Below are 20,887 nucleotides of genomic sequence, written 5' to 3' on the forward strand. Positions count from 1 at the left end.
ACCATACCTGGGACACAGCCAATTTTACACCAATGCTCTAATTTATGCCACATTATCTCTTTGCATTTGTGCTTGGATAACTTAGTATCAACCCAACAAATTGCAGAACCAGTGCTTCCTGCCATGTAGCAGGCCCGCCGCCCTGTCCTCAGGAGGCCTGGAATGAGCAGACCGGGGCAGCTAGGTCTTGGGACAGCGTGGGATGGCTAGGTCTCTTCCAGGTACTGGGGTGGTAAGCGTTGGGCCTTGAGTGAGGACAGGGAAGGGACTCTTCCAGTCTCATCTGGTCATGCTCACTCCATGTCTGGGGGGTTTCTGGAGCCACAGCTGGAGACTGATACTTCGTTTTGTGTCCTCTGGGCACTTACATTACCTCTTGGGACTTGCAAGGCAGGCCCTGTGTTCCAGAGCCTCTGGCGAAATGGCATCTGGATGACACCCTTCTACCAACATCTATAGGGTAGATCAGAGACCTCCTGATTGCTCCAGAAAGGCTCCTGCTCTCTGCCTACACATAGCTGTTCTAGAGGCACATGCTTCCTGCCTGTCTCTCCCCCAGTTAACCAGGATTTATTACTATTCTCACTCACATAGTGGTCATTTTTCACAAAAAAAGAATGTGTGAGTGTTGGAAGATGATCATCACCGTATCATTCCATGTGAGTAGTCAACATCTGTCTCAGAAAAACAACAAATGATTACATGTCATGGACCACTGAGGTCTTTTTGAGAACCACCAAAATATCCACCCACTGATGCCAAGCATCTTGTTAGAGTCCTGGCTAATACCCACAGAACACTATGTCCCAAGCACTCTTCTAAGAGGTTTGTATGTGTTTATTTACTTAATTATTCTTGAGATAGATAGTTACTATTATCCTCCTAACTTAGAAAGTGAGTCACAGAAGGACTGACTGGCTAGATTATGAATGCAGAGCCAAGACCTTAATCACAGGGCTGGTCTACAACATAAGCCCAAGGGTGTCCTCTGGATCCAAAAGGATAGCAAGTTCATCTGAGAGCAAAGAATCAGGTTGCAGTTACACATATGCTGTGTGACCTTGGACAAAACACTCCACCTCACTGAGACTTTTCTGGCATCTGCACAATGGAGACAAAAATCTGCCCTGCTCACTCAAAGGATTTCTGTGAAGGTCAGAAGAGATCACTCCTATTGCAAATACTTAGTTTTTGGACAATGTATGCATGAAAGGAAAGAGACAAATGGATAAGTGCAATACTACTCCTGCCTTCAGGAAACATTTAGGACCTTACAGGAGAGGAAAGGCAGAGAGCACCCATGCATTCTCTTCTGTGTGCTTTAGCAAACACTAAAAGCAAAGTGTCTGAGGCACAACGAGGACAGCTACCAAGAACACACTGTGTGAAACAGGGGACTTTCCTTCTCTGGGCTTCACCCTTCTTGTTTTTTATTTTAAGATTTTATTTATTTATTTGGCAGAGAGACAGATCACAAGTAGGCAGAGAGGCAGGCAGAGAGAGAGTGGGAAGCAGGCTTCCTGCTGAGCAGAGAGCCCGATGCAGGGCTCAATCCCAGGACCCTGAGATCATGACCTGAGTTGAAGGCAGCGGCTTAATCCACTGAGCCACCCAGGAGCCCCTGGGCTTCACCCTTCTTGATACCAAGGGTAAGAGGAGGTTCCTTTCTGTTCTAATGTCTTATGACTTAATCTTGTTTCTGGGTTAACATATTTGTGAAACAGCCAACAGCTCACATTAGGGATTCTTCTTATTGGTGGGAGTAAATAGCAGCTATATGTCGACATTAATGGCCTCTTTACGTGCAACATCAAGGGATGGTCACTACCAAAATAGTATTTAAAGTTGTATTTTGGTCTCTCAATAATATTAGCATTCTAATTTGGGATCTGGGGCCTGGATGTTCCTTCTCACCCTGCACTATGGACTTACTTCCCCTTTGTCCTGCCTCCCTAGTCTCCAACCTTCACCTTACACAATGTATTTTCTTGTCTAAGCTCCCTTGAACTTGAAACTAGTTTAGAAAGAAAACACTAGCCTCAAAATCAGATAGACCTGAGATAGAACCCTGACTCTGCAACTTCATAGTTGCATGACCCTGGCTGGGCAAGACTCCTGAGCTTCTGCTTCCTCATTGGGGATATGGAAACAGTAGGAGCTCTCTCACCGGCCTGCCGTGAGTATTAAATGGGATCAAGCAAGTGAAGTGCTCAGGCATATAATAGGCATTCAATAAATGGCAGCTGTTATGATCGGGGTAATATAGGGACTGAATTAGTCAGCCCAGGAGCAGTTATGCTACAGAAACAAACTAACACCCAAATCTCAAGGTATAATCAACCAAGGTTAATTTCTCACTCATGCAATGTGGCCAGTGCAAGTCAGCAGGGGATGCTATTCCATACAGTCACTCAGGAACCAGGATGAAGAGGCTTTATCGTCTGAAATATTAACACCACAGCAGAAGAGAGTACTAAGGAAGTGCTTTGGATTCAACTAGTTTGAACTAGTTACTGGCCCTGATTGGCTGCAAGACGCCAGGAAAAGTAGGGAAGCACGTGCTCTATCAGATGAGCATTACTCTATGTGATATGAAGCCAAATTTTGTTCACTTTACATTCTGCCACAGTTCTTAGCACCATGCCAGGCATATTAGAGATGATTAACACCGTACCAGGCTTATTAGAGAAATTAAGAACGAGGTCAAAAAGAAGGCTTCTCTGATGATGTCATAATTTCTTAGCAAAAATGGGTTTTTCTCTCATTTCTTTTTTCTTTTCTCTCTTTTCTTTTTTCACTGTAAAGAGCTACTTGCTATTCTCACCCTATAGTTGGTCATTGACACAGGTATTTCAGTTTTTTAGACAACAGTTGTTTTGAGGAAGTTTGTAAATGCCCTTTAACTGAAGGGAAAAATCCTAGGTCATGTCCAGGCCATGAGTTCACACTTGGAAGAGGAGGAAGAGGAGGGGACAGGACTGCCCGGGACAAGATGACAAGACATCTGCATCTCTCAACAATGCTTCCAGTGCTTCTCGAGCCCTTCCTCTGGGCCCTTTGGTCATTTGGGGGTTGGTGGGTGTGTTATGGCTGTGGAAATCAATTCAGGGATACAGTATGGCTTGCCCATGGACCCAAAACCAGCCAAGAGTAGACCAATGTCCCTGCCACACTTTTCCCTTCTTCCCAAACCCAGTCTTCCTTCTGGTGCAACATTCACAGAAACTTTTGTGGATCACAAGGTGTCAGTACCTCTACTCAAGTGAACTCCTGAGAGCTGCCACTGATGCCCTGCTTAGCCTAGGTGGAAAAGGGGGCTCAGGAGAGTTTCTTTCCCACAGGTACTTTTCTTTTCCTTCCCACAGGAAGGAAACACCAAGCACCCTATTCTCCTCTGGCCTTACAGATGTGTTCTGGTCCTGGCTCTGCCACTTGCTACTGGGTGACTTTGGATAACATACCATTCTTCCCTGGGCATCCCTTTACTCACTTATAAAGTCAACATGCATGGAGTGCAGCCTGACTGAAGGGCTGGGAATGTGCAGATGACAAAGCCATGAACCTGACTTCCAAGCAGAGAAATAGGTCAAGTGGGGCCATGAGGACTGCCTATGCCAGCAGCCGAGGCACAGACAACAGGGATTGTCTGTGGGGAAACAAGTGAACTTGGTGGGAGGGGAGCTATGGAGACCTGGCATTTGCATGCTGCCCCAAAAACCACTTTAAGTATATACTTCCAGGTGACTTTCCAAATGGGCTAATCTAGTTTCTTAGGAGCCCCCTGTGTTTATGTCACAGGAGATGAAAAATCTGTGATTTACTAAGGTCATTCTGTTCCTACCTTAATCTTTGTGGCAAGCAAGGCTCAGTGTAATGACCCTGAGGTTGGTTTCTTCCAAGCCTTTGGGTTCCCTCTATTTCTCCACCCTGAGATCTGGGAAGAAGACAGGTCTGGAAATGTATAATCCTGAGGGTGAATGGAAAGCTAACTGCAGAATCCGGGGTGGTCTCTAGTCCACTGAGGAGCGGAGGAGATAGAACAGCTCTTACCAGAACAGGCAGGAAGCCTTGCAGACCCCAGGGTCAGAAATCACCCAATGGGAGCTATGGATGGACATTTTTAACAGATAAAAAAACAAACAAACAAAAAAACCAAAATAAACAAACAAACAAAAAACAGAGAGAGGCCCAGAGAGAGAGAATTTAAGTCACTAGGATAAATAGGCTGGGTCCTATGTGGTGCCACATCTGGGGGGACCATAATGACTTGAAATAATGGTGCTATCATCAGTACTACTACTGAAACTCTACATTACTAGACCTTTATGCTCCTTTCGAAGCATGGCCTCTTTTAACTCTTGCATTTGATCCTCACAATGGCCCATAGAGGATGGCAGTGCCAGAATTTAGTATTCCAGTTTAGTAGAAGGGGAAACTAAAGTTCAATGAGGGTGAAGAAAACTGTTATATTAGGTACCTCTTATGAGCCAGGCATTTTTACATCGTTCTATTCTTTTATTTATTTATTTATTTAGATTTATGATAAACACATTTGTGTATAGGGTTAGGAAAAAAGATACTAAAGAAAATAGAGTACAAAATTAAACTATTGAGACTATGCCAAAATAAAAAATTTCTATATGGTGAAGGAAACCATCATCAAAACAAAAGAGCAACCTACTGGATGGGAGAAGATATTTACAAATGATATTTCCAAAAAGGGGTTAATGTCCAAAATATAGAAAAAAACTTATACAACTCAACTCAATACCAAAAAAATAAATAATCTAGTTAAAACATGTAGAAGACATGAACAGACATTTCTCCAGAGAAGACATACAGATGGCCAAGAGACACCTGAAAAAATGCTCAATACCACTCATCAGCAGAGAAATGTAAACCAAAACCACAATGAGAGATCACTTTACACCTGTCAGAATGGCTAAAATATAAAACACAAGACAAGTGTTGGCAATGATATGGTGAAAAAGGAACCCTCATGCACTGTTGGTGGGAATGCAAACTGGTGTAGCCACTCTGGAAGACAGCACAGAGGCTCCTCAAAAAATTGAAAATAGAACTACCTTATGATCTGGTAATTCCACTACTGGGTAATTACTCAAAGAAAACAAAACCACTAATCTGAAGGGATATACATGCCCCTATTAATTGCAGCATTGTTTACAATAGCCAACACAGGGAAGGAGCCCAAGTGTCCTCTGACAGATAAATGGATAAAGAAGATGTCTCTCTCTCTCTCTCTCTCTCTCTCTCTCACACACACACACACACAAACACACACAGGACTATTATTCAGCCATAAAAAAGAATGAAATCCTGTCACTTGCAATAGCATGGATCAGAACTAGAGAGTATAATGCTAAGTGAAATAACTCAGAGAAAGACAAATACCGTATGATTTCACTCATATGTGGAAATTAAGAAACAAACAAACAAAAAAAGAGGCAAACAAAAAACCAAATAGAGAGGGCGCCTGGGTGGCTCAGTGGGTTAAAGCCTCTGCCTTCGGCTCAGGTCATGATCCCAGGGTCCTGGGATCGAGCCCCGCATCGGGCTCTCTGCTCAGCAGGGAGCCTGCTTCCTCCTCTCTCTCTGCCTGCCTCTCTGCCTACTTGTGATCTCTGTCTGTCAAATAAATAAATAAAATATTAAAAAAAAAAACACCAAATAGAGAGAACAAACTGCTGGTTACCAGAGGGGAGGTGGGTGAAACAGGTGACAGGGATTAAGAGCACACTTATCTTGATAAACACTGAAAAATGTATGGAATTGTTGAATCATTATATTGTACATCTGTAACTGCTACAATGCTGTATGTTAATTATATTTCAATCAAAAAGAAGAAGGAGGAGGAGGAGGAGGAGGAGGAGGAGGAGAGGAGGAAGAAGAAGGAGAAGAAGGAGAAAATATAGAGTATGGAAACCAAGCCCTATCTTCCAGCTGAGATCTTATAATGAGATCTTATTCCCAGAAGCACCTCCGTTTCTAGCATCCTCTGTCTCCTTCCCATCCAGACTATGTGCACGGAAGTCTATGTGTTGACATAAACTCTTTGCTCCTCCCTTCCTTTCTTTCTTTCTTTTAAACAAATGGCCTTTGAAAAACATTCTGTGTCAGTTTCTATGAATTGAGTCATCCTTCTTCACAATTGCATGGTAAGACATATATGGCTGCATGATCACTTATTTAACCAGTACCCTAGAGGTGGATATTTATGGTTATTCCAAGTTTTTCCCACTTCAGACTCTCCTCAGACAATCACTGATTCACACATGTGCAAGTCTGTCTGTAGGATGGACTTCAAGAAGTAGAATCACTGGGTCAAAGGATTTGTGCATTTAAAATTCTGTAGGATCCAAAGTGCTTTCCATAGGCTGGACCATTTGTGGACTACTCACAATTTCTCAGGCTCTCTCTGCACAGCCTTGAAAACAAGATGTCTTGTCCAACTTCTAAATCCTTGCCAGTCTGTTAAGTTAAAGTGATATGGTTGTGCTTTATTCATACTTCCCATAATAAGGAAAGTTGTACATTGTTTTACATAATTGCCATTTGTATCCCCTTTTCTTTGACTGCTTTTTTTCCTATGGGGTTGATCTTTTTCTTATTGGTTGTAGGGACTCTTTATATATTAAGAAAATTAGCTCATGTGTGAGATGTGTTAATAGCTATTTCTTTCCAGGTGAGTTATTTGTCTTTTGACTTTGCTTATAGTATTGTAATGAAGATATTTATATTTTTTAGGTGTTAGAATTTATCAAACATTTTTGGTGCATTTTTTGATTGTATATTATACTCAGAAAGTCCCTTTCCACTCACTCTGAGGTTGTTTTAAAAATCTCTCATCTTCTTCAAGTAATTGTATTTTATCTTTTTTTTTTTAAGTTTTTGATCAACACAGAACTAATTCTGGTGAAATGAGTGGTTGAGGTCTACCCTAATATTTTCCAGGTAGCTCTCCAATTGTTCCAATACCATTTATTGAGTGATCCATCTCTTCTCCAGTGGTCTGCAATGCCACACTTAATACATACTAAATTTCATATATCTATTTCCAGACTCTTCTGTTCTTTGTATCTGTGCCTATCTGTTCTGGAGCCAGGCAACTTCATACGTGGGCATATTAACCTGCACACTTATGGTGTAGATGAAGCTAGAACCAGGTTCTCCCAGTCTGTGCTACTTTATCTCCCATAACTGGTGAGGACGCTTTCCTGACCCTGGGGGTGGAGGATCAGAGAGGCCCCAGATCCTGATCCACCAAGACAGGGAGATAAACCAGGCATAAAAGTCAGACTCTTCTTTCCCTTTGTTCTCTCAGAGGCAGTGAAGGCCATCAGCCAGCTCTGAGCTGGATTCTAGCTTTCTCAAGAGTCAAGGAGTTTGCCCTTGGGTAAGTTTGCTCAAATCCTGGAGCCTTGGTTTTCTCATCTGCAAAATGGTAGTAATAATAACACCTATGTCATGGTTCCAGGATTCAGCCTGCTAACAGCAAATGGAGGTGTGGTAGTAAAAGCCACAGTTATAATCACCAAGAGCATTGCCACCAGGACAGAGCCGCTGTCCCCTGTTCTCAGGCAAGTAACATCCATCACTGCACAGGGCCAGCCTGGGAAGCTTCCTGACAGCTAGTTAACAAATCTGAAGTTCAGGCCATACACACCCCAAGGGTATAGGATTCCCAAGGGCAAGTTCCTTGGAAGAAGAAAGGGCCTGCCCATTGGAACGTTAAATCTGACCTTAGAGCTGCAAAGCTAAAAAATAATTAACGTAAAGGCCAGTCTTGCTCCGGAGGGGTCCTGCTTCGGAGTCCCGCAAGGGTTGCCGAAAGAGCAGGAAAACTGGGATGGTGGTTGGAGGTCATGGCTTCCATACAACACCAAATGATCCAGTGATGTCAGTCCCTGGAAGCTACACACACTCATATCTGGAACACCTATCTGCCCTCTCTGAGTGTTGGGAGCCCAGGGGAAGCCAGGCTCTGAGCCCACAACTTGCCCTAACCAGCATCTCTCAGAATGTCCACATTCCAGAACAGGCACCATATCCTCTCCCTTCTCTTTCACCCCACACCAGCATGGCCCCTTAGGTTTATAAACCATCATCACACTGTTGCCTGTATCATCTAAGCTCCCCAAAGAGCAACACATTAATATTATTCCCATTTTCCAGATGAGTAAACTAAGATTCACTTGGAGCACATGAGTAGCCCAAACTCAAGACGCTAGAAATGCACTAAGTGAGAACTCAGTTCTTTTCAAACTATAGGCTAGATCATGAGATGCTCTGGACAGAGACCAAAGTGGCCTGTCCACTTAGTCATCTATTTGTTCAATAAACATTCATTCAGCACGAACTTCATATTTAGGACTGGAATCAGTGTTAGATATACAGAGGCTGATAAGAACTTTCTCTCTCAAAAGGGCCAAATAAATAAGTAACTATTCTGTGATGTCAAGTGTAATGAGTGTACCAAATGCTGCAGGAGGTCAGGGAAGGAGCAATTAGTTACTATGAATCTGGGGAGGCTTCCCAGAGGAGGCGATTGTGAGACAGAGCTTGAATGATGCTTTCATCATCACTGATGAGTGGGAGTTGATCTATTCCTCAATGACTGAAAAGTCGGGTTCCTGAGCCTCACTGCTATACTGTACTTTAGAATTTCCAGGGAACTGTGTTAGAAATATCCATTCCTAAGCCTCATCCCAGACCTTCTGAGTCTGAATTTATAGTGCTAGTACCCAGAGGCACTTGAGTTTTCTCCTAGCCCCCCAGGTTTTCATCAGAGGGTGTGCATTTGGGGCCTGCTATCCAAGGGTGCAGCTATTGGCACTTTTTTCTTAGGAGCATTATTCGTTTTAAGAAAAACTAAATCCAGTGGAAAAGCAAAGCCAGAAACCCCAGGGATAAACCCCATGCCCATTTATCCTACCATAATTAGTCTGATTCTCTCCTTTGTGTTTGAAAAACATTATCTGGGTACATTAAGAAAGTGCTTCCTCCACTCCCATTAATAATGCCCAACATGTTAGAAAAGCCTGGAGCTCCGGGAACTTCTTGTGTCTATCTGGGAGAAAGTTGGCCTGAGACACGTGAGGCAGGGAGGGAGGGCAGGCTATACCTCCCTGGTAGTTTTTAAGAAAGGGAGAAAACATTCCATGATAAAGAGCATGGAGCTAGACCGCCTGTGTTCAATTTCTGCCTCTGTTACTTCTGAGCTGTGTGACTACAAATTCCTTAACTTCTCTGGTCTCAGTTCCTTCTTCCATAAAATAGGGACAACAATAATATCCTTCCCATAGGCTGTGTGAGGATTAACAGAACTCACATATGTTAAAGGTCTTAGAATTGTGCCTGTCAGATATAATACATTTTATATAACTAGTTGCTTTCATTATATTACCATAGCGTTTAGAGGTGAAAGTTGGGGGGTGGGAGGCTGGCCATCACCAAGACTGGGGCAGCTCTTAAACCAATCGGAGGCATCTTCTCAGACTAACTGCTTTCATTCAGCAAGTTCTTCCTGAAAACCAGCTATGTTCATTTACCGCACTAGGCACTGGAAATAGACCAGTGAATGAGACACAGTGCCTGTGCTCAAGAGGAGCTAGGTTTCAAGAAACGAGCAAACCATTGCATCATCTGCCTCTCTGAGTGGCAGGGACCTGTCTGGCGGGCAGGGCCCTGTGTGCTTTTAAACAACAAAGCAAGATTTCCCACTGCCTGGCTTCATCACAAGCTTATCTGTGATTTCCCACTGCCTGGCTTCAACACAAGCTTATCTGTGATGTCCAGCCTAGAACACAGGAAGGGGGCAGGAGAGGAAAAGAATGCCCAGGCACCAACTGAAGAAGATCTTCCTGTAGAGTAGAGTCACCTCCATGTACATAGACACATGTCCCGGCACCGGGGAAGAGCAGGACCAATCTTGCAGCTGTATCTGCCCAGAACAGAATTTCTCTGCACTACTGACACTTTGGGGCAGGAGAATGCTTTGTCTGGGGGGCTGTCCTGGGCATCTGCAGGATGTTCAGTAGCATCCGTCTACCTACTAGATGCCAGTAGCATTCACTCTCCCAACCCTCTCCAAAGCACCACAAAAATACCTGTAGAAAAATGCCCAGTGGGGGCCAAACCACTCTGGGCTGAGAACCACTGTTTTAGAATCGGAGCCCCTCTGCCCAAGAGAACCCCCTCCCTCAGACAGTGAGCACTCAGAGCTGCCCACTTCTAGAAGGAAAGGCCTAAGGGATCTCGCTTCCCAAAACCAGCACAGTCTAATCCAGGGTTGGCCCCGGGAATGGTGAACTTCTAGCCTCCCCAGGCTACCACTTCAATATGGTGGGACTTGGCTGGGCCTACATTGTGTTTATTTTTTTTTAATTATTTTATTTATTTATTTTTAAAGATTTTATTTATTTATTTGACAGAGAGAGACCACAAGTAGGCAGAGAGGCAGGCAGAGAGAGAGAGGAGGAAGCAGGCTCCCTGCTGAGCAGAGAGCCCGATGTGGGACTCGATCCCAGGACCCCGAGATCATGACCCGAGCCGAAGGCAGTGGCTTAACCCACTGAGCCACCCAGGCGCCCCCTACATTGTGTTTAAAATCCTGCCAGTCTAAGAGGTAGTACAAGCAACAGATATGACCAGAGTGGGAGTACCTTTTCCTTCTTCTTCAGGTTTCCTCTGTGGTGATTAGAAAGTTCTGATATAATCACAATAAAAAACAGAAAAAAGAAAAAGGAAAAAAAGTGCTTTCCTGGAGTGATCCAGGAGATGGGGTACCCCAGGGGTCATGGTGTGTCAGCCAAAGAGAGGACAGTCCTTGAGGTTGGAAAATCCTGATGTTGTCATTTCCCAGATAGGAGGCCTCAGGCAAGGGACTTCATCTCTTTGAGTATCAGTTTCTACATCTGTGAAATGGGCAGATAAGAACACCTATGACTTTGTGAAGTTGGAAGGCTGAACAAGATGATGTTCATGGAAGCATTTCAGACCGTGCTTGCCGCAGAGGAGTTGCTCAGTGCAGGCTAGCTCTAACTACCCGCACCCCACCACCTGCCACCTCTACTTTATAGAAGAAAACACTGAGGTACATGGAGAGGGGTGACCTGCCCAATGTCACATAGCTGAACTCCACTGCAGATCTGCTTTGGACCATTTCTGAAGCCAAGAGCAGGAAATAACCTTCCTTCTCTGGCCGGAGTTGCTTCATCTGTGAAATGGGTAGATAGAAGGGAGGGACAGATTGGATGATATCAGAAGGCTTATCTGGCCTTGTGAATGAAATCAATGTTCTATTGGGATATCTGGCTGGCTCAGTTGGAGGGGCATGGGACTCTTGATCTCAGGCTCATGAGTGCAAGCCCCACGCTGCATGAGGAGATTACTATAAATAAATAAATATTTAAAAAATTAAAGAATGTTCCATTAATGATACCAACTAACAGCTACCTAGTATTTACAGGCACCTTATATACTTTGTATCATAACCTAGGGAATAGCAAGTTAAAGATGAGGGAAATGAGTCCTCATATATCTGATAAGGAAGTAATAATCGAGAAAATATAAAGAACTCCTACAAATCAACAACAATAACAACAACAACAAAAGGCAAATAACCCAACTAAACACATGAGCAAAGACTCTGAATGGAGATCTTTCCCCAAAGATCTATGAATGGTCAATAAGGACATGAAAAAATGCCCAACATCATTAGCCATTGGGGAGACACGCAGATCAAAACCACAATGAAATATCACTAACACTCACTAGCAAGGCTAAAATAAAAAAGACAAATAGGTGCTATTGAGGATGTGGAGAAATTAGGATCTTCATACATATTGATGAGATTGTAAAATAGTGCAGTCTCTTTGAAAAATAGGAAATCCCTCAAAAAATTAAACACAGTTACATATGACACAAATTCCACTCCTAAGTGTATATATATAGATGCACAATATATATTTACATATATTATGTATATATATTATTCCCATAGAGTATTATTCCCATAATATTCCCAAGAAAAATAAAAACATAATTCACCCCAAAACTTGTTCACAGCAGCATTATTCATAATAGCCCAAATGTGGAAACAACCCAAATGTCCATCCACAAAATGCGGTGCATCCACACAATGGAATACTACTCAGCAACAAGGAATGAAATTCTGACATATGCCACAACATGAATAAAACCTTGAAAACATTATGCTCAGTGAAAAAGTGAAAGTGAAAGAAGCCAGATACCACAAAAGACCATATATTATATGGCTCCATTTATGGGAAATGTCCCATGTCCTTCTCTATGGCAAATCCACAGAGACCGAAAGTGGATTAGCAGTTGCCAGGGGTCGGAAGGTGAGCCGGCATGAGGGAGGAAATGGGGAGTAGCTGTAAAGGGGAGGAGCTTTTTTGCAGGGTGGTAAGAATGCTTTAAAATTAGATCATGGTGATAAGTTGCACGTCTCTGTAAACATACTGAAAACCCTGAAATGTGCACTTTAAATGGATGAACATTATGGTATGTGAACTATGTCTTAATAAGGCTATTAAAAAAGAAAAAGTAACTGAGGTCTAGGGAGGGTGCCAGTGTGTACCTTTGGAGCAAAAGCACAGTGAGTTAGAGGGAGGTTGCACAGAAACTGTAAAGGAGATTGGTAGTTGACCAATACCATCCATTTCAGGCACCTAGGTGGGAAATAAGGGACCTAGGATTTGAAACCAGGTCTGTTCCCAAAGTCTATGACCTTGGCACCCTCTTTAGGAGGGATGTGCCCATAGACTAGGTTGGGGAATGGACCAAATATATAGGCCCCCAGGAGGGAGGAGGACAAGCTGGACCCAGAAGGAAAGGAGGACAGCACCCAGAGGCCACAGTCTGGGGAGGACATGAACCTGACCCCCATGGGAGAAAAGAGGATGAAGTATGTATGAGGCAAAGGGCTGTGCGCTGAAGGAAAAGGACAGAGGCAGGTGGACAGCGCCTCCTCCCTCCGAGGTCTGGGTCCTAATGCAACTCAGCCACCTCTTCCTGGCTGCTGGAAGCTCTGGTGTGGGCATGGAGGGGCGGAGGTAACAGAGATGTCTGCAGGAAGCAGATGTGTCAGAAAGAAACCCCACAGAGGGAACTCTTTTGGATAAACCTCTTCAGAGGGAGGCTGAATTGCCGCAGGGACAGGCTGACTCCTGTCTCTATCTGTGCCAGCCGAGAAGCTGCTGTGTTTAAAGGGAAGCCATAAACAGCTCACAGATCCCAGGTGACTGTGACCTGTTCTACTTAGTCACCCAGCATGAAGGGTCTGCTCTGTGAGCAACTTAGCAGGCAAAGTGAATTGATTCAATCAAACATAAATTCTGCACTTTTCATGCCCGTGATGCACCTGGATGGCACTGTGTTGGACACTGGGGGTGGAGGGGAGTGGGTGGAGGTGTTAAAAGGAATTCAAACAAGGTCTCCGCCCTCAAGGAGCTCATCATGAAGTAGGGGAGACAGACACACAGCAGGAATCACAACCCAGGGTGCTAAGTGTCATGATGAGAGTTAATGATGGGAGCATAGAGGTCAGAGGGACTACTCCCTCATCCTGGAGGAACTAGGGATAATTCACAAATGAGGTTATATTGGAATTGGGTTTTGAAGGATGAGTAGGAGTTCACCAGAAAAGACTGAGGGAAGTGCTGTTTCAAAGTTACTCAGCTGATGAGTAGCGGGACTGGGTTGTACTTGACTCCAGGTTGTACTCTGGATTATATAACACTATCTTGATACTCCCATCACGTTAATCTCCCACATTACAACCCTAATTTTAAAAAAGTACAAGAGATATTATCCCCTTTGGAGTTGGTCCAGTTTGAATCCTGGCTTCGCCCCTCATGAACAGGATGACCTTGTGCCTAGCTGAAAGTAAGCGCTCAATGTTCATTCATTTCTTTTCCCCTTTACTTACTTGGCTATGGGCTTATCCTGCCCAGTCCCTGAGCCAACTTAAGACACTGGACACCTTCAGGTTCACCAGTAGCTGGCACCTGGAACTGTAGCCAGAGGTCTGCAATGCATATTCTAGCACGGTGGGGTGAGAATCACAGCGCCTGTGTACCTCTCTAACCCTCAGGCCCACCACCCCAACGTGCTAGCCTGGAAAAATGCTTTCAATAGACAGTGGTGGTGGTGTTTGGGGGGGTATCTCCTATGGAGCATCTGGAAGTGGAGGGAGTGTTCTGAGTTATCACAGTAATTTGGAGGGCACAGCTGGCATTTTGTGGGCAGTGGCCGTGATGACCCATGCAACAAGCACCATCCTTTGTCCTGCCTACCTTTCAAAGGTTCCCTGGACTACATGTAGACAGAAGCACATGATATAATCATCTAAATCCAGAACCCCTACCTCCATGTATATACACACACAAGAATCCCTACTTCCGTGCACATACACATGTAAGAACTCATACACATGCAAGAACTCATGTACATACACACACATTTTGATCTGCTCTGAATTGTCTAATATTGCTCTGATCATGTGAACTGAGGGAGGTGATACATTCTGAAATTGAAGGAGCTTGACCATGGGTTGAATCAGTTGTTGACATTTGATCTGCCAATTCAACACACCTACATCCACCTGTATTTGTAGCTCTGCATTTCCCTGATTCTAGATGTGGCTGCAGGCTTCTGTCTGCTTCAGAAAATCTTCAAGTGTGGGCATGCCCAAGTGTTTACATAGTGAAACCTGTATTATTATTACATTATAAATAATTTTCCTTTCATTTCTCCTTTACCATAAGATTAGTTTCTACTAATTACATTAGTAGAAAGGTCTTCGCCCTCAAGGAGCTCATCATGAAGTAGGGGAGACAGACACACAGCAGGAATCACAACCCAGGGTGCTAAGTGTCATGATGAGAGTTAATGATGGGAGCATAGAGCTCAGAGGGACTACTCCCTCATCCTGGAGGAACTAGGGATAATTCACAAATGAGGTTATATTGGAATTGGGTTTTGAAGGATGAGTAGGAGTTCACCAGAAAAGACTGAGGGAAGTGCTGTTTCAAAGTTACTCAGTTACTCAGTTACATTACATTCTATGAATTACATTCTGGTAATTACATTCTTGCAGTTACTACATTATTCTTAGTGTTTGTAGATAGGTTGTTTGATCTATGTTTGAACTGCATTTCAGGATGGTAAAGAGGGTATCACAAACTTTTGGTAATAAAAGGGAGCATTGGGGGGCATCTGGGTGGCTCAGTTGGTTGAGCAACTGCCTTCAGCTCAGGTCGTGATCCCAGGGTCCTGCGATTGAGCCCTGCATTGGGCTCCCTGCTCAGCGGGGAGCCAGTCTCTCCCTCTCCCTCTGCTTGCTGCTCTGCCTACTTGTGCTCTCGCTCTATCTGTCAAATAAATAAAAATCTTTTTTTTTTTTTTAAGTGGGGGGAGCATTGGGTCTGAGGGATTCAGAATCACTGGTCTAGTCCATACATGTCCATCCCAAAAAAATGGGAATCTTTCCCGACAGATAGTAGAGCCGAAGGATAGGAGTCAGGCTTTGGGAGCCAGAAAAACGTAATTTGAAACCCAGCTCTACTGCTCACAATTATACGACCTAAGGGGATTTGTATAATCCTGCTGATCCTTAGCTTCCTTGTCTGCAAAATGGGGATAAAATAGCCACCTCAAAGGGTTGTAGTGAGGGTTCAATAAGGTTGACTGTGGAAGGGCACAAATTAAGTGCTCAGTAACAGCAGTAACAGTAACAACTGATTTACCATTATGTCCTTGTTGCTGTTTCTCCATGGAGTCCTCCCCAGCGTAGAACACTGAGCTGTGACCGGGCCTTAGTGTTTCAACCACACCAGCCACTTCTAGCCTGGCTCAGCATCCTGATCTCCAGAACCTGAGAGAGATCCATATAAACCATGAAACCAAGACACCCCTGTTGGGACCATGTGAATCAGGCCTGATTCACTACTGAGTGCTGCCCTGGGTGGTGTGGGTGGAATGTGTTCTATGGTCCAAAGCGCCTCCAGTCTCTGCACTGGTTTTGAGCTCAGCTTCCCCACTTTTCCCACCACTGCTGGGGCCCTGGCATGCCCTGCACTGAGTCCGCAGGCTCTGGGGACCTGCCAGGAGCCGCCTCCTAGGTTCCGGCTCTGGCTCCTGAGCCTCCAGGATCAGCCAGGCCCCTCTGCACCAGGCCCACATCAGCCTCAGAGTGCTGGAGACAGCTGTGGTCCTCCCACGGCTAGGCATCCATGGAGCCCTCAACTGGTTCTACATAAGCCACCAAGTGATAGTTCATGGCATACAGACTCTGGAGTGGGCCCTGGGAGCTGGCTTTTCTTATCATTCTGGTGGCTCTCGTTCTTTCACTGAACTTTGCTCTCGATTCCTCACAGTAATCCCAGTTTTCATCTCCTGCTCTCAGGAACCCCAGGCAGCCCTTGAACCATGCATTTGGCCATCAGCGGGAACTGGTTTCTTCCCCCAAGGCAATGGGAACCCGCAGAGTTGTCAGAACGGAGTGGTCCCCTCCCGGCCTCAGAAGAGACCGAGAGCCATCTCTTTAGACCTCCTCTCTTTGGCTGAGTCATTAGGAATTCAGAGAAGGTGGAATGCCTGGGTGGCTAAGGTGTTAAGCATCTTCCTTCACCTCAGAGAAGGTGGAATGCCTGGGTGGCTAAGGTGTTAAGCACCTTCCTTCACCCAGGGTCCTGGGATTAAGCCCCACATGAGGCTCTCTGCTCCACTTCTTCCTCTTCCACTCACCCTGCTTGTGTTCTCTCTCACGCTTTGTTTCTCTCTGTCAAATAAATAAATAAAAATCTTAAAAGCACCTGCTTAAAAAAAAATTAATTCAGAGAAGGTGAGGAAGGAAATCTGGTCTTGATCAAGTGTCATCTGAGAGGACAGGTAAGATAAGAAGTTCATGGTCTAGCTGGGAGGAGCTGGTCATGTAACAGATAACTATAGTTAAATGTGGTATATGTTGAGTATGACATTCACTCTAAAGGTCATCTCACAGGGAAATGGCTAACTAATTCCGCCTAGGCAAGGTGGGAAGCCTTCTGAGAGACGTTAACATTGCAATGGGGGATTGAGCGATGAGGAGGAGTTCTCTAAGTCTTGGGCTAGACTCGCAAGTCTCACCTCATTCTGCTAGCCCTACAACTCTGGCATGGTTAGCCCATGCCTTTCTTTCTGAGTCACAACCATGGGGGAAGAGGCAGTGGAGAAGGGACTGAGAATGAAACACAACTCTACACCCAGAATGATCCATATTTAGACAGGATTCTGGTTCAGAGATATTGGCTTCCCCAGACTGTCCCCAAAGAACAAAAATCCCAGAGTCCCACAGAGCACAATTTCCTCAGAAAGTCCTCTATGTTATATAAAAAATGTGACTCCAAAATCAAGTAAATTTCAGAAACTTTAAGTTAAGCAAAGTCAAGCAGATTCTACTGCAGGATTTCTCAGAGCCTTTAAAGGTAAAATAATAAGACAATAATAATTTATATATTTAAAATAAATTTTTATAAATAATTTAATACCATTATAAATATAATAATTTAACAGCTATCCTTTGTTTAATGCTTCCTAATGTGCAAGACAGGTGCTATGCATTATCTCATGAATGTTCATGGTAACTTTACATCATCAGTACTGCTATTATTCCCATTTTGCAGACAAGACTGAATCAACCCAAGAAGTGAAGTTCACTGCCAAGATCACAGTAAACAGTGAAGCTGAGAGTCAAAGCCAGGCTCTGTCTGACCTGAAGTCCTCATGCTTTAAAGGGCACTGTGAATCCCTAAGAAGGGGATATGATATGCAGCATTCCTAGACTTAAGCAGCCATGGATCCTTCTTCTAGTCAGGGTTCTGCAGAGTAACTTTGGGAAACACTGTTCTTTCTTCCTACCAAGATGCAGTAAAGGTAACAGAGGGGCTTCTGAGGCTCTGTTTCTCTCTCTTCTTCTCCCTTCTCAGCTGGGCCCAGGGATCCACAGTCCTCAGCAGGCCCTTCTATGTTCACCCCAGGGATCACTGTGAGAATCCAGAGGAGTTCCCCCGGGAAGCCAAGAGTCCAGCCAGCAGTTCCTAAACTGTCCGGCTCTAAATAGATGACCTCATTGGGTACAGATCACACACAGAGGGTTCCAAATTTTATTCTCAGCTAGTTCTAAGTGACTTCTTCAAACTTAGCAGCCAATTCTGTCTCCAGCTGACTAAATAGGTTATGAACTCAGAATTCTTGTGTCATTACCCACTTAACAGGACAAAGTATGGGCCTCTGAAAACTGGTGCAGTGTCACCAAATGGGGCCACTGGCTAGACTCAGGCCTGATCTTTTCTCATTTGGACCCTGACATCAGTCTCTGCACTGATGTCTCCAGACCCTTCTTGCCAATTCGTCGCTGCTGGCAGAGTGGCCTTTCAATTGGCTATATTCTGCCACTCCCTTCCTTGGAAGTCCCTGATATCTCCCTAGTGCTCTGATAAAAGTCCAAATCACTTGGCCTGATTTTCAAGGTCCTGGGAGATGTGGCAGACTTTTTAGTCTTTGTCCCTTTCTCAAAAGAACACATGGATGAACAAAGATGCTATAAAAGTGACATGCACAACTCACAGAAGACAGACCAACTCACAGAAGGAGCCAAGTAAGTAACACCTGCCACATCTCCTGTCCATATATCTTTTATTTTGGACACTCTTTAATAAGGAACAAAGAAAAACTTTCTACTTAACAAATAAGTAAGAAAGTTGTATTGATATATCCCACTTGATCCTGCTTGAGAACAAGCAAGAGACCCCAGGGAGGTGGTCAAAGAGATTCAGACATGTCCCCTTGGAGGGTAGTCCCCAAACTGGGGCAATGCACTCTTAGTCCCCATTTAAGACCAATGCCACATGCCTATTTCAGGGTCCTGCACTGGATGAAGAGCAGCAAGAGCTGGAGGCTGAGCAGGTGAAGTCCAGATGCTTCCAGACCCAGCATCACCTCATTTTGTAAGGCATGTACATGTCATCGTGTTCAAATGCAGATTCTGATTCTGCAAGTCTGGGGTAGGGCCTGCAGCTCCACCTTTCTAACAAGCTCCCAAGTTATGTTGTTGCTCCTGGTCCTAGGACCACTCTACGAAGGGCAAGTTTCTAGAGAATAAATGGTCCATGCAAACCCCTCCACCCACCTACTGGGCCACCTGGCAACCCTGAATCTTTCACTCATTGTGATGAGAAGATTCTAGGTTAAATCAAGGGAAGCAATCCCTAACCATCCTGTTTCTCTGTCTAGGTGTGTCCATCTCCAACCACCTCCCTGCCCGTAAGCTTTATTTTATACTCTGGCAAAACCTAATTCTTTACAGTTTCTTGCACACACCATGCTATTTAGCTGGAATGCTGTTTTGTTCTGCTGAGACCATAACTTCTGCTGTAAGCTCATTTTACCTCATTTTACTGAATTTCATCCTACTCATCTTTGAAAACTAGGCAGGCACACCCTTAGGCTGAGCTAAGTACTCCCACCTAACCCTGCTGACATCTGTGCAGCTGTGAGCCTTGCATCCATCTAGACCATGACACATATCTTATTACATGGAGACTGAGTGGATATAGGTCTGCCTTCCCCACCATGCTGCGAGTTCAAAAGCATGGGTCATGCCTTGTCCCCTTTGTCTCTCCAGCGCCTAGTACAAAGCCTGGCACATAGGAGGCGTGTGATAAACGTCTGGTTCTCTGATCCAAAGCTGGTAACATCTCCTCCAAGAAAAGAGTTCAGCAAATTCTTTCCATCTTGAAGAGAAAAGACTTACTATTATAAACAAAGTGTTTTTTGGGGTTTTTTTTTCCTGCTTCCTTGCCTGCTCCTGAGTTTAAAGAAAGGTGTGAAGTGAAAATAAGAGTAATGCAGTTTGCAGTTGCTTTGCCTGGGTTAAATCATTGAGTCCTGTGAGGCAGATCCACCTATCAAAGCCCCTTGGACAGATAAGAAAACTGGGACTTCCAGGGGCCGCTGACCTGTCATGGAGTGTGCAAGTGGGAATTCCAAGCTTTGTGTGACTCCAAACTCTGGGATCCTTCTTCTGAATTCCTCCAAAACTGCAGGGCTTGAAATATGCATTCTAAATACGGGAGAGGAGGCCTAAGAGTGTCCACGTGCAGGGAAGGGGACCCTTGGACCCTTTCCTTGAGACAAGGTGTCAAAGGGATCTAATTATTGAAGAGTACCTGGATAGGGGGATTAGGTCTCCAAATGGAGCTGTTCTTGCTGCAAGACAGTGAGCAACTCATTTTTGATATCAATTCACAGACACAGCCGGAAGGGTTGTCAGCTTTGACTTGATAGAGATGCAGTAGGGAGGCTGTTTCAAAGGGCAAGACAATGAATGTACTGCCTCTTGAAGGGGGTGGAAAGAACACAGGTGGATAAGGGATTCCAGAATGAGTCACATCCGGGCTTCGGCCTGTCCAAGCCTTTGGGGGCCTGGGAGGTGGCTGCAAGTTGGCCCCACGGGTGGTGCCCTGTGTCCCACACTCCCTACAGGAACAAAGCCTCCAGATGAGCCCAGTTAGCCTTTGTCTCCCCCATCACGGCCTGGCTTCCTACCCCCTCTCTCTTTCTCTGAGCCATCTCTGCTATAATGAGCTGGCTGAGGTGGGCCAGAGGGTGAGCAAGGGAATGATGTTCCCTCCCCATGGACCTCTTCTAGGCTTCTCCTACTCCCCCACCTCTTGGTTTCCATGACAGCATCTGGCAATGAGGCATCTACTTCAAAACGCTAGCAAGGATGCTGGGCAGGAGCCACAGAGACACAGGCCTGGGGATGATAGGCTGTTGAGTACCTACTCTGTGTGGGTCCCGT

General features: G+C 44.7%; 1 protein-coding gene across 4 annotated transcripts in view; it reads right to left on the reverse strand.

The window, feature by feature from the left end:
- Positions 1-20,887, reverse strand: part of HRH1 (histamine receptor H1) — a 139,550-nt gene that overhangs the window by 38,122 nt on the left and 80,541 nt on the right. Inside the window, exon 2 of one of the 4 annotated variants that reach the window (XM_082749456.1) lies at positions 15,792-15,919. The exons of the other annotated variants lie outside the window; for them this stretch is intronic. Coding sequence (XP_082605582.1) covers positions 15,792-15,819 — 28 coding nt within the window. The 5' untranslated portion in view covers positions 15,820-15,919. The remainder of the gene's footprint in view (positions 1-15,791; positions 15,920-20,887) is intronic. 4 annotated transcript variants of the gene reach the window in all.

This window comes from Mustela nivalis (assembly GCF_964662115.1).
Source record: "Mustela nivalis genome assembly, chromosome: 1".
NCBI classification, from domain to species: Eukaryota; Metazoa; Chordata; class Mammalia; order Carnivora; family Mustelidae; genus Mustela; species Mustela nivalis.